Here is a 12,819-nt window from a genome sequence, read left to right on the forward strand (position 1 = left end):
ATTTTTCATGGATATTTTTGCGTCAGTGTGATGTGTTTTTTTTTCACCCAGACCTCACAGTCAACAAACCATGCATGTTCGGTTAAGTAGTTAAACAGAAAACTTTCTCCCCGGAGAGTTGCATGACTGTGTGCCTCTGTGACGGACTGGTGATGTGTGCAGGTCACATTGGAAGATGTCACTTTATGCCTGCTGTTTATTCACAGCCATCTGTGTCTGAGTCAGAGGGGTGCTTCCAGAGGTGTCCATTTTTATGCTGCATGTACTTTAGAAGGATTAAGAAGAGTTCATCTTCTGTAACTTTTCTTTTATACTCTTTCTGTCCTTAGAGTTATTGATGTACAGCACCATAAAATACACCAATAAAACCTGTTATGCTTTTTTCTATAATAAAAATATTTGCTTAGCATGTTGCAATATTAAATAGGATTTTACACAAGTATTTGATGTGTGCTTCTAATTGTATCAAATATGTTGTAAAACCTGTATATATATATACTTAATTTTAGCCTTTTGTGTTGCTTATTGTGTCTTACTGTGCAGCATGAATTGAATCATAATCCAGGTTAAATGAGGATGTTTTCTCATAACTTTTCTGATGGTTTTGGTTCCCTCTCTTAGGAGTATTTAGTAACATAATTTAATTGTAGAGGACAAACCAGTCCCATCAGTATTGGCATCAAATAATAGGGATGGAGGGCTGTTTACGAAGAAAAGCAAATTGCTTAGAATTTGACAACTATATGTAAATCATACAGATAAGGGAAATAATTTGATTGTTATCTTTTAATCTGTTTATTTTTACAAGCACACATTAACATCCTTCAGGATGTGTCAGTCTGTGTCTTCAGTAAAGCTGTGAGAAAATATATCAGACTTTATCCTGTGAGACAATGATTAGTTATCAGTGAGGCTTCACCAGGCCGAGGTACTGAAGAGGAAGGAATTAACGCCACAGTAACAGGTCACATATCTGATCACAAGTTGTTTCTTAGCTAATCAGCAGTGAAATGTAACCAGCAACCAGAAACATTGGAACAAAGGTCAAAGTGTTGGAGACAGGCTCAAGATTTTCTGGGAACATTTGCATGTCGTCAGGAAAAGTTACAAAATGCTTCTGTTACTGATCAAATACAGATTCATTGAAGTGAAAACACAAAGATGTTCAAAATAATACGACTGAATGATTTAGATCAAAGATGATTAGAGTTCCAGTTGAACTAGAGAAACAACATTTTCACAGTGAACGCTGAATAACCTTGCTGGAGTTTGCTGAAAAAGCTATTAAAACTAAAATAGTTGGAAAACATTATTTAAAAAAGGAAAACAGAAGATAGAATGAGATAAATGGAAGCTAAAAGATAAAAACAGTTAAAGTTAGTTTAAGCTAAAAGGCACAGAATGGTTGCTAAAGGCTAAAGGTGCAGAATGTTAGCTAAAAGCTGAAAGGAGCAGAATAGTACAGTAGCTAAAATTGGAAAGGCACAGAACGGTTGATAAAAGCTAAAGGTGTAGAATTGTAATTGATAAATGGAGCAAAATGGCAGACAAAAGCAAAAAGGAGCAGGAAAGCTAAATGGAGCTCAATAGTAGCCAAAAAGTAGAGCGGAATGATAGCTAAAGGCTAAAAAGAGAGGAATTGTAAATAAAAGAACCAAAGTTACAAGCTAAAAGGAGGTGAATAGTAGTCAAAAGCTAAAAGTAGCAAAATGGTAAAAGTAGCACATAAATAGAGGTTCAAGCTGAACCAAATGGCTTAGAACGCACAAAATGCAGAATAAAAATAAATAAATAAAATACTGTTCGAAATATCAAACAATAACCAGGAAAACAATCAAACTAATTTTCTATTCAATTCAATTCAACCTTTATTTATAGCCTCATTGAGCCTCGAGGACTCATTTACAAGTGAGACCTGTTTAATCTAATGTTGCCTCTGTCCAAACTGACCTCTGATCCAGCAGATCAATCAAATCAATTAGTTTGCACCTTGCAGGTCAAAGTTCAAACTTACAGTTAAGTCTTTAGATAATTGCTGATGATCAATTTAAATGTAATTTTCTCACATCAGTGAGATCAGTTCATCAGGACAATGTGTTCAGTTCTAAAGTGTTGTTTAATGCTGCTCAGAGTGATGTTTAACAGAACAGATTGGTGCTGTGCTCTGACAGCATCTCCCAGCAGTGAGGGGATGCTGGGAAGCTGCGCTCCTATTGGCTGCTGCGCTCCTCTTTAAAGAGCCGCAGTGGCAAATTCAATCAGATCAACTGCGGCCATCCTCCGACACACACACACACGCACACGCACACACACACACACGGAGGACGATCCTTCACACTGGGACCATTTCTGGGCTCTTTTGTTGCGTCTCTCCGGCTGAAAGCACTGGGACGTTCTCTTCCAGCATGAAGGAAAGGAGGAACACGCAGCCGCTGGTGGTCAGATGTAAACTGGTTCTTGTTGGAGACGTTCAATGCGGAAAAACGGCGATGCTGCAAGTGCTGGCGAAGGACTGTTATCCAGAGGTACATATTCCTATAAGATCGCCCATATTTGTGGGAAAGGGACTACGCACTCACATGAAGCTGTTTTGGCATTTAGTAAAATAATAAAAATCAGAAGAGGTTTTTTTTAATTAAAAAAAAAAAGTAAGAAAATGGCAGAGGAGGATGCATGCGCATTTACAGAGATTTTTTTTTTTTTTATGGTTTCTTTTCCGCTGAATAACTAATTAAAATGATGCTTTAAGCTTTTTATTGCATGTCCAATGAAGACGAACTTTCCAGGAAATTCCTTTCTAATTATTTTTCGCATATTTGCGCTGAATATTTCCTGATGCGGTGCAACTGATAGGAAGCCAAAGGGTTTCATGAGATCTCCTGCAGTTAGTCCATTCAGCTCTCAGCGCTTCATTTCATGACTTGCATGCCTGCAGCTGACTGACACCTTCCCACTAATAGCCCCGTGTTGTTGTTAATTGCCCCCCACGCAGACCTACGTGCCCACAGTGTTTGAAAACTACACAGCCTGCCTGGAGCTGGAGGAGCAGCGCGTGGAGCTCAGTCTGTGGGACACCTCAGGTAACTGATCACCTGTCAGTGTGTTCTGCAGCTCAGGAGGATGCTCAATGGAACAACTCTGAGCTGTTGAGATAGATTTATACAAACATAAGGCTTTTTTTTCTTCATTTAAGAAGAATAACACGGGCAGTTGTCCTAGTCACATTTAAATTTGTGTTTCATGTGGCTCAGATTTACAGTCACTAATTATTCCAGTTCACTTGCTGTTTATGATCTATCATAAGTTTGTTTGCTCTTAGAATTGAAAAAGAGGTGGATGTGTCTTTGTACTGGAGATCTCCCTGGGTGCTGTGCTGTTGAGCGAGGATAGGTCTGCAGCACCTGTACGATTCCTCTCTGCCACATCTCTCTGGTGCATGTTTCTCACCATCCATGCAGGCATCTGCAGCTTTGTAGGTCACCGTGACGGAGCAAAATGTACAAGTGTGTGTGTGTTGCATCTGTGTACATCTGTGCAATAAATCCTTTATGTAACAGACCCACTTGTATGAGATGTACTGGGTGCTCGTATTTCCCCCTCCCCTGTTATTGCAAAGTGAAAAATACATTGGTCTGGGGCAGTGTAATTCCTGGCCCAGACTGAATACTGGGTTTTAATCCCAAACCTTTGGTCTGGCCAGGAGGAGTGGGCCTGGCGCCCAGGGATGAAGGGTTCACAGAGACATCCTACTGAGCAGGAAGGGTATTTTTTGGAGCAGACAGATAGGAGGGAGAGAAACTGTGGTGACCTGCATTCTCTTCCATATGCTGTCCGGGTCACCCACTCAAACACACTGGATTAAGACTCTGAATAGGACCACTGCTGGGCCATCCCTTCAAGCTGACCCAGTCTTTAAATTCCTTTCCTGATGTAACTTTGGCACCGTTTGACACACACACACACACACAAAAAAAAACAATAACATAAGCATGTTGCACAGTTCAATACAAATATACAAAATTGCATAAAGTGTAGTAAAAATACTGAAACCATTATTTCATGATCCACAGATTCTGTTTTGTGTGAGAACAACACATGTTTTTATATTTTAATGAAGACCCCTGCAGGCTCCTCAAGGTGGATCACAAACACAAATACTATTTCTTTGTAATTTTCTTTAACTGTGCAAAGTTATATAACCCTCCCCACCCCCAAAACCCCCACAACAACACACACAGCGTCTCCTCATTATCTTTGCTCCTCTTCATTGATCGGACTGACCTCATCGCTGGCTCCAAATGGCAGGCAGCTCCTTCTCTCAGCATCACCATGGATATACAGACTAAAATCAATCCCTCCGGTTTTAATCAGCCTGGTCCGATTGGACGAGAAACGACGAGAGGGAGAAAAAAGAGGCGAACTCATGAATACTTCATGGTGAATGTCATTGTGGTGTTAGTGACTATTTCTTTCAGTTATAGTGTTCAGAACCAATCACTTAGAACAGGTTTTATTTTGTTTGAAATGCCACAGGACTGACTTCTGTATCATTTTTTGGCTGGAACGAGCTACGAGCTGATTATGTTCCTGCTGAAGTAAGCAGATATACTGAATTAAAATCAAATAAGACCTGAGTGGCAGAAAACCCTCTCTATGTTCTGTTTTTTAAGACTAAAGACCAAATCAAATTACTGAACTGGATTTTTTTCCATAAATATCCCAAGTTTGAAGTTTTGTTGGTATGTGCTCATGCTGAGGCCTCAGAACAGCATTCTGTCTCCTAACATCAGGCCAGTGATTTATTCCAAGAGAAAGATTCTTTGACATTTAAACATAAACATAAATTAAAGCCTAGCTTTCTTTGAAGGAATGTAAATTGCACACCGCCCTTTATGCCAGCATTTTATATTAAGATCATAAATTGTTGAGAAATGGCAATCTTAGCTGGTTTGGTTAAACCTTGAAAATAATGTTATGCAGGAACTTATACATGATAGCAAGAGCTCACTCTCAAAACTTGTGTTGTGAATGACTCTCAGCTACTATCCCACCAAATCTTAGCTTAATATCTGCAAAATTGACTGAGTTGCAGCTATTTTTGTGTTCGCTAAGTTGAATTAGCTGCGATAACCATCTTGAATTGGTGTAACTCCCAAAGTTAATCAGTTGTAGATGAACATCCAATGATTACTTTACTGAGTTTTATATATATATATATATATATATATATATATATAATCTGGTCAGTGGTTCATGTGATATTTTACTAACAGACACCAACACACACACACAGAGAAAATATTGTTGCCCAGCTTCCATCAACTCTGACATTTCCTTCTGTTGGGTTTTATGACAGGAGGTTTTTCTCCACCAGCAGGGGTTTCTGAATTCCAAATATAAATTTGAATAAAGTATATATCATTACATACAAAATGTTCCTGGTAATGTAAATGTTGTTGGATGTTTTGACTGCATCCAACCTCACTCTATTTCACAGTCTTCAGCGAGACCCTATTTTATCAGGGGAGGGTTTATAGAGATCCATAACAAACAAACGCGTATTGAGCACCATGTTTTATAAATTCTGAGCTCGTTCAGAGTTTATTCTGCTTAAATCAGGACAGAATAACAAACTTTCACACTGACAAGAAGTCAAAGCAGCAGGAATAATTCAGGCTCGTCACCGCTCATCTTCCGGCTGTCTGGTTTCATATCACCAGCTGTGAATGTGACTAAAGCATCTCGTAGAGCTGCGTTCACAATATTCAGTGTTTAAGAATGTGGTGTGAAACATCAACAGCTCTTTTACTATCATGGTCTGGTATTATTCCAGTTGGACATGCTTGGTGGCATCATACAGACTGTTCACAAACACTGACTGTTGTTTAAAGCAAATGCATCTGTTGGAACCAAACACCTTCACCTGAGTTAAACAGCTGCCCTGCTGCTCTGTGGTCTCCCACAGAAACTCAAATCCACCAGAGGGATGATCAAACATGGTCTGAAAGAGACGTTTAAAGTCACATAATGATGTGGATCACATATAAAGAAATAAACCAGTTCTAACACTAAAATGTCTTGATAGGAAAATATATACAATTTTATATTATTATGATAACAATATGAAATATAAAACCTATTAACTAAAATGTACTGCTAAACAACAACAACAATACAATAAACATGGTCAATTTGTATATAGGACCACAATTATTATTTATAATCATTTTCATAATTAATGTTAACAACAAAACAATGAAATGTTCATAAGTCATTAAACAGAGTAAAAACCTTCAGCATTAAACTGTCCAACATTTGATATTTTTCTTTGACCAGTTGATTGTATTTGTTTTCTTGATAGTCATGTGAGATAGACTAAGGCATCAACAAGCATGATGTTGTTTACAGAAATTATTCTTTGCAAAATAGTTTTATTCTGTAGGTGTGGCGTAAACTGCCCTCTGCCATGAAATGCAGGTGATCATGTAAATGTCCGTCTATTTGTGTGTGTCTAATAGTACAACCTGTCATGAAACACAACTTAAGACAGTTTTACAGATACTGAACTGAAATTTTGATGTGGTAGTAGTTGAGAGTCATCCTCAATATGTACTCCAAGCTCTAGCAGATCTTTTTTTATTTTAATTTTATTTATTTAACCTTTATTTAACCAGGCATAAACACAAAGAACAAATTCTTATTTATTTTTTTTCATTTCTTTTTCATTTAGCCTTTATTTATCCAGGTAGTCTCATTGAGCCACGAGAACTCATTTTCAAGAGAGACCTGTTTAGGGAGCACATGGTGGGGTTAAGGGCCTTGCTCATGGGCCCAGAGTGGGGCGAATGAGGGTGGGGGCAAGTGTGGGTGTTTCACCTACCCCACCCACAATTTTGATGTTGTCGAGGCCGGGGCGTGAACCGGCGATCTTCGGATCACAAGCCCACCTCTCTAACCTCTGCGCCACCACTCCCCATTATACTCCCAATTATATTGCTGGCCTGGCAGCACCAACAGGTACTTGTAGGGTCATGGGAAGGGAAACAATACAGTTGGGCAAAACCATAAAATATTAACATTAACAAGCAAGGAAACACAAGTTCATTGTCAAAGTTAAATGACAAGATTACTAAGCAGGAAAACATTTGCAAGTGTCTTTAAACACAGCTTTTAAACTATGTTTTAAACTAGAAACTGAGAAGTGAGATCAGATGGAGCAGCAGAGGCAAAGGCCACAGAGCCAAAGCGAGACTTGGTCTTTAGAGCTGTTAACCACAAATACTGAGAGGATCGGGTGTGATACTTCGAAACCGATGCTAGTTGCAGTAGATTAGTTAAATATGCTGGTGAATAACCCAGCGGCGTCTTATAAATAGGGGAGTGGTGGCGCAGAGGTTAGAGAGGTGGGCTTGTGATCCGAAGATCGCCGGTTCACGCCCCGGCCCCGACAACATCAAAAATTGTGGGTGGGGTAGGTGAAACACCCACACTTGCCCCCACCCTCATTCGCCCCACTCTGGGCCCATGAGCAAGGTCCTTAACCCCACCGTGTGCTCCCTAAACAGGTCTCTCTTGAAAATGAGTTCTCATGGCTCAATGAGACTAACCTGGATAAATAAAGGCTAAATGAAAAAAAAATAAATAAATAAATAAATGAGGGTAAACCAATGAATTTCACGACGAGTATGTAGAGAAGGCCATTTAACAAGAGTCTAGATGACAATGATGTGTTCTATAAGGAGCATTTGTAACAAAGCAAATAGCAGAGATTGTGTCCAGCTTACCAAGGACACCCTTACAAACATGTCTGTAAATTATGTCTCAATAATCCAACAGAGGTAGAATGTTTTTTTTTTTTTCAACAATGGTGCTTTTGTAAATGAAGATCGATTTCTATATAGATAACCAAGTCTTGCTTTAACCTTAGATTGCAAAACGTTAACATGATGTGAAAAGGGCAGAGTGCCATCAATCCAAATTCCCAAATATTTATTCATTCAACCTTTATTTATACAGGTTAGTCACATTTATAAACTGTTACATCTTCTATAATATCTCCGTTTACAGTGGTGAACTCCACCGAGGTGTATGGTTCCTCCTCCATGACCGAACTACATAATTTTAGTTTTCTTGGCATTTAAGGACAAATTTATGCCAGAAAAGTTCTATTGGATTTCAAGAAAACCACATGCAAACTTCCCTACCTCATCTGCAGTAGAACCAAAAGCATATAAAATAGTGTCATTGGCATAGGAATGGATGGAAGCCTCACTAACAGAACGTGAGATATTTATATATATATGGAGAAAAGAGTTGGACCAAGAATGGAGCCTTGAGGTACACCTGACATAACCAGAAGAAACTATAAAGTATGAGAGTCAACCTTCGCTTGCTGTGACCTATTCGAAATATAATTACAGAACCATGTTAGGGGCTGTCCCAAACTTCAAAATACGGTCAAGTTGTTTCTGTAAGATGAAATGATCAACTGAGTCAAAAGCTTTTGCTAAATCATTATTATACTATTATTATTTACCTTATTAGTTGACTGCAGAATCTGTACAGTCAGGTCACGCTCATGTTGAGTTCAGGTGTGATGTAAACACTGCAAAACAAAGATCTTGGCTCCTCCTTCAGCAGTGATTCTGTTGGTCTGATGTAAAAACGGCAGAATAACTCAATGTAGTGTCTGTGGGGTGACTGTAATGTCTGTAGTTATCAGGTGCAGAAGCTCCACAAAGCCCAGTCAGCTGAGGGTGGGTGGAGGGGCCGGGCCGCTCTCTAATCCTCATGTATGTGAGTCATCCCATCACTGGATCATTAGTCTGCCTGACCCCTGCTTTCTGAGAGTGAGAAGAGTGCTAATGATAAAAATGAGCTTTGACACTCATTTGATTTCACAGACAAGCTCAAGAGTACGCTCTCTCGTGCTCTCAGTGAATAAAGGCTCACGGTTCACTTCCTCGAGCTGAGCCCATATTCTGCTTTACACTCACCTCTGCACACTGCACCTTTAGGACATTAGTTTATTTCTTCTGCAAGAATTTTGATTTTTTTTTTCTTGATGCAAGTAAATCTGCCTCACTCTCCATATTTCATGCTTCAGAAACTCTCCCAACATTTGGACACGGTTACAGCTGCATTGGCATTGATCTGTTCGCGGGTTTGTTACAGACTGGAGGAGAAACACTGTTTATTGTCCCCCAAAATCTGGAGAGATACGATAATTGCAATGTTGCAATGTTAACATTCTTGCTCAAGATGAGAGTTCTGCGATGGAGTTAAACTCAAAGCAGTCTGCTCCTCAGATAAATAGTGTTAAATTACTATTTTAATTGTATGAATGTTTCTGTTCTGTGCCCTGAGACGACTTATGTTGTGACTTGGTGCTATATAAATAAACTGAACTGAATTGAATTTAATGTTTCACCCACTGTTCATATAAAGGAGGGCTAAATTTTATTTACCTGAGGGAGGGGGTTGGGAACATCCAACTTGACCTTTCATCTTCCCTCCATCTTGGCAGAACAATTTGTTCACCTGCTTTGTTTGCAAAAAAAAAAAACCAGCTCCTAGGACCCCCAGTGCAACTTCCTATTGATCGCTGCATTCCAATCAGGGCCATTTGATGCAGAATCACATCCTGTTTCTCGGCTTTGAGATAACACATCGCAGGAGATGGAGAAGGTTTTTAAAGCACCCTACAGACTCTTAAATCAGGGAAACAATGCACACTATAACCAGCTTTATCTGCAGGGGTGCTAAATGCTATTAGCAAATGCTAACTTTGGGTTTTAGTGTAATTTGTATTTTTACCTTCATTTACATGTCTCAGTTGTTTTTCTATTTGTGGCAGCAGAACAAAGGGATTGTCGTGTCTGAGGGCACAGACAGAGTTAGAATTCAACATGCACGTCCTTTTGTTCCTTTTGCACCAGTGTTGACTTTCTTCGGGACAATGGGTCCTGAGGAATCTCATGCCAGCTCGTCATTATTCCACTCACAGCACCCAGAAGCTGGAAAATTCACTTTTACTCTTTGATAATGTGGAAGATCATTAAGTATTCATGAAACTGCTTTGTTTTTTACTCATCTATGTTGTATGTGTGAGTGTTTTATCTTTTTTTTTATTTTTACAAGGCATCATATTGCACAATATAAATCAATTAGGCTTGTTGTGTAATGAGTGTTTACGCACGCAGCTTTCCCTTATCTGTAGCTATAAAAGGAGCATCGAATCCCCTTTAGGGATTCTCGTGGAGACTGAAGCAAACACGTTAATCTTCCTGAGCAGATCCTTCTTCTGTTTCATCAGATAACAGATTCAGTTCACCTCTGGATGCAGCCACATTTATGAGTGTATGGATGTAGGTGTGGCACTTGCAGAGTGCTGGGGATGTGAGTTTCTTCAGCTCTGTTGCAGAGGAGGAATGTCCCCAACATTTAGGCGAGTGGGTAGTTTGTACGCCTGAAATGATTGACGGGCAGAAAAAGGCAAGCCTTTATAGAGAGGTGGGAGGAATGCCTGATGTAGACGGTGGGTTCCAAGGCTGTTGCTGTGGTAACAGAAGAGACTGGAGCTACTGCTTGCTGTGCATAGGATTTTTTTGGGGGGGTGGGTGGCTTACTTAAGGATTCTAAGCATGAGTGGGAGCGTCTGCCTGCCCCAGGCCCCACCATTTCACTTGCATAATCTACTGCAAGAGAAGATCAATGAGGATTTAGTGCTAGATTGTCATCTTCCCTTCCTCTAAAAGGCCAGCGGAGCATATAGGAGGAGCAGGGAGAAGAGCAGGTTCAAGGACAGCAAAGCGAAGCTAAGAGGAAGAGATGGCAACTGCACAAATCTCCCCTCCGCTGTATTTTAGGATGTTTTCATGCATATTTTACACAACAGACTAACAATAGTTTTAAAATAACCCACTATCGGTTCTGCGTAACTAACTTTTCACAGTTCAAGTTGTATTGTGGCAATGTTGGGCCCAAAATATTTCTTGAAACTTGAAGTGAGCAAATCTAACAGGAAGCTTTAAAAGTGAATATGAACACTGATTAAAAATCATCACTTCATCTCTGTTATTCTAAAAGCAACCTTGAGTTGAAACCACCCCCCACCCCCCAAATTAAAGGTTTCTCATCTGTTTATGACTTTCTAAAAATTACATGAAAAGTCCGATGGTAGGCGGAGCCGTCGATAGTCACAGGTGTGTGTGTGTCTCTTTTAAATGAACTGAAAATGCTTTCCTTCTTGACCCTGTTAGGTTCTCCGTACTACGACAACGTGAGGCCCCTGTGCTACAGTGACTCCGACGCAGTCTTGTTGTGTTTCGACATCAGTCGCCCAGACACTGTGGACAGCGGCCTGAAGAAGGTAAAAGCTTTGGGTCTTTTCTCACATTTGTACAAGCCATCCAGATTTCTTCTAAAGTATCTTATCATTGGACTGCAAGTAATAGATTAAAACTTTTGCTAAATTAGATGACCTAATTCCCTTTTTGTGTCCACAGTGGAAAAATGAAATTCTGGATTTCTGTCCGAGCACACGTATCCTCCTCGTTGGCTGTAAGATCGACCTCCGCACAGACGTCTGCACGCTCATGGAGCTGTCCAATCAGAAACAGACTCCTCTCACCTATGAGCAGGTGAGATCAAGTCTTTAATCACAGCTAGAAACTAAGAGCATGAAGTTTTCTTCCTCTGAGCTCAGTTTTTACAGCAATTCAGTGCCATTTTCATCACAAGGTGTCACAGAGCATGACCAAAATAAAATCATTCTCACGTATTTCCAAATCAGTTTTGATTAATTTGCCTTTTTAGCCCAATTGTCACATCTGATAATTAGGAATGCAGAATGCTCTCCACATCTTTTATGGCTTTATCAAATCAGTGAAATAACGTTTTGTGATCCAGCTGCACTTTTTTCACTGCCCTCAAAGAAAACAATCCGATGACATTTAGACTTTTCTAGAAAATGCAAGATGAATAAATGTCTTTAGTCATATGGCAAAGTGATGTTTACAACTTGGGTGAGTAAAGTATGTTTTAATCGGAAAAATAAAAAATAGAAATAAAATAAGGCTGTTGAAAACAAGTTGAATAGAATGTGCAAATCTGATACAAGCAACCATCCAAAATCTCTGTCTAAAAGTCGGCGCATGTTGAGTTCCTGCCTTTTAAGACGCTGCAGTTAAGACCCCATCATGCTAAAGATGACAAAACAAAGTTTAAAGTATATTTAACAAACAAACCACAAACTTTATCTCCTGTTTTATTGCAGGGTTCTGCGATGGCCAAGCAGCTGGGTGCAGAGGCTTATCTCGAATGCTCAGCCTTCACCTCAGAGAAAAGCATCCACAGTGTGTTTCGCACCGCAGCCATGGCCTGCATCAACAAACTGCAGGCGCTCCCCAAGCCCAGCCCCACCCGCCGCCTCTCCAAAAGACTCCTCCACCTGCCCAGCAGGTCAGATTTACTCTCCTCCACCTTCAAGAAAGAGAAGGCCAAGAGCTGTTCGGTCATGTGAGAGGGGGAGAGGGAAGACCCGTTGGGTTGCAGTTCTCACATGTGACTCCCAATCCCCAGCACTTTGGTCTTGGGGAAGGGGGGGTGGGTATGATGGTTTTATCAGGATCACCTGCAGAATCCTTCCCTCACCCCTCCCAGAAACCAAACGACCTCAGAAGAGGTGGACACTTGGCTGTCCACTTGCTCCTGAACTTTCCATCTTTTCCCTTCGTTCTTAACGCTTTTGAACACAACTGCATCCGTGGAGGTTTCACCATGAAGCTTTCATTTAATTTCTCTCACCTGTTAGCAGCT

At 40.2% G+C, this 12,819-nt stretch overlaps 1 protein-coding gene across 1 annotated transcript; it reads left to right on the forward strand.

The window, feature by feature from the left end:
- Positions 1 to 2,266: 2,266 nt before the first annotated feature.
- rnd1b (Rho family GTPase 1b) lies at positions 2,267 to 12,523 on the forward strand. Its single transcript, XM_037684184.1, has 5 exons — positions 2,267 to 2,525; positions 2,993 to 3,080; positions 11,262 to 11,371; positions 11,508 to 11,642; positions 12,278 to 12,523. The coding sequence occupies exons 1-5, from the start codon at positions 2,406 to 2,408 to the stop codon at positions 12,521 to 12,523; spliced, it is 699 nt and encodes a 232-aa protein (XP_037540112.1). The 5' UTR covers positions 2,267 to 2,405.
- Positions 12,524 to 12,819: the final 296 nt, after the last annotated feature.

This window comes from Nematolebias whitei, chromosome 11 (genome assembly GCF_014905685.2).
Source record: "Nematolebias whitei isolate Nwh7 chromosome 11, NemWhi1, whole genome shotgun sequence".
NCBI lineage: Eukaryota > Metazoa > Chordata > Actinopteri > Cyprinodontiformes > Rivulidae > Nematolebias > Nematolebias whitei.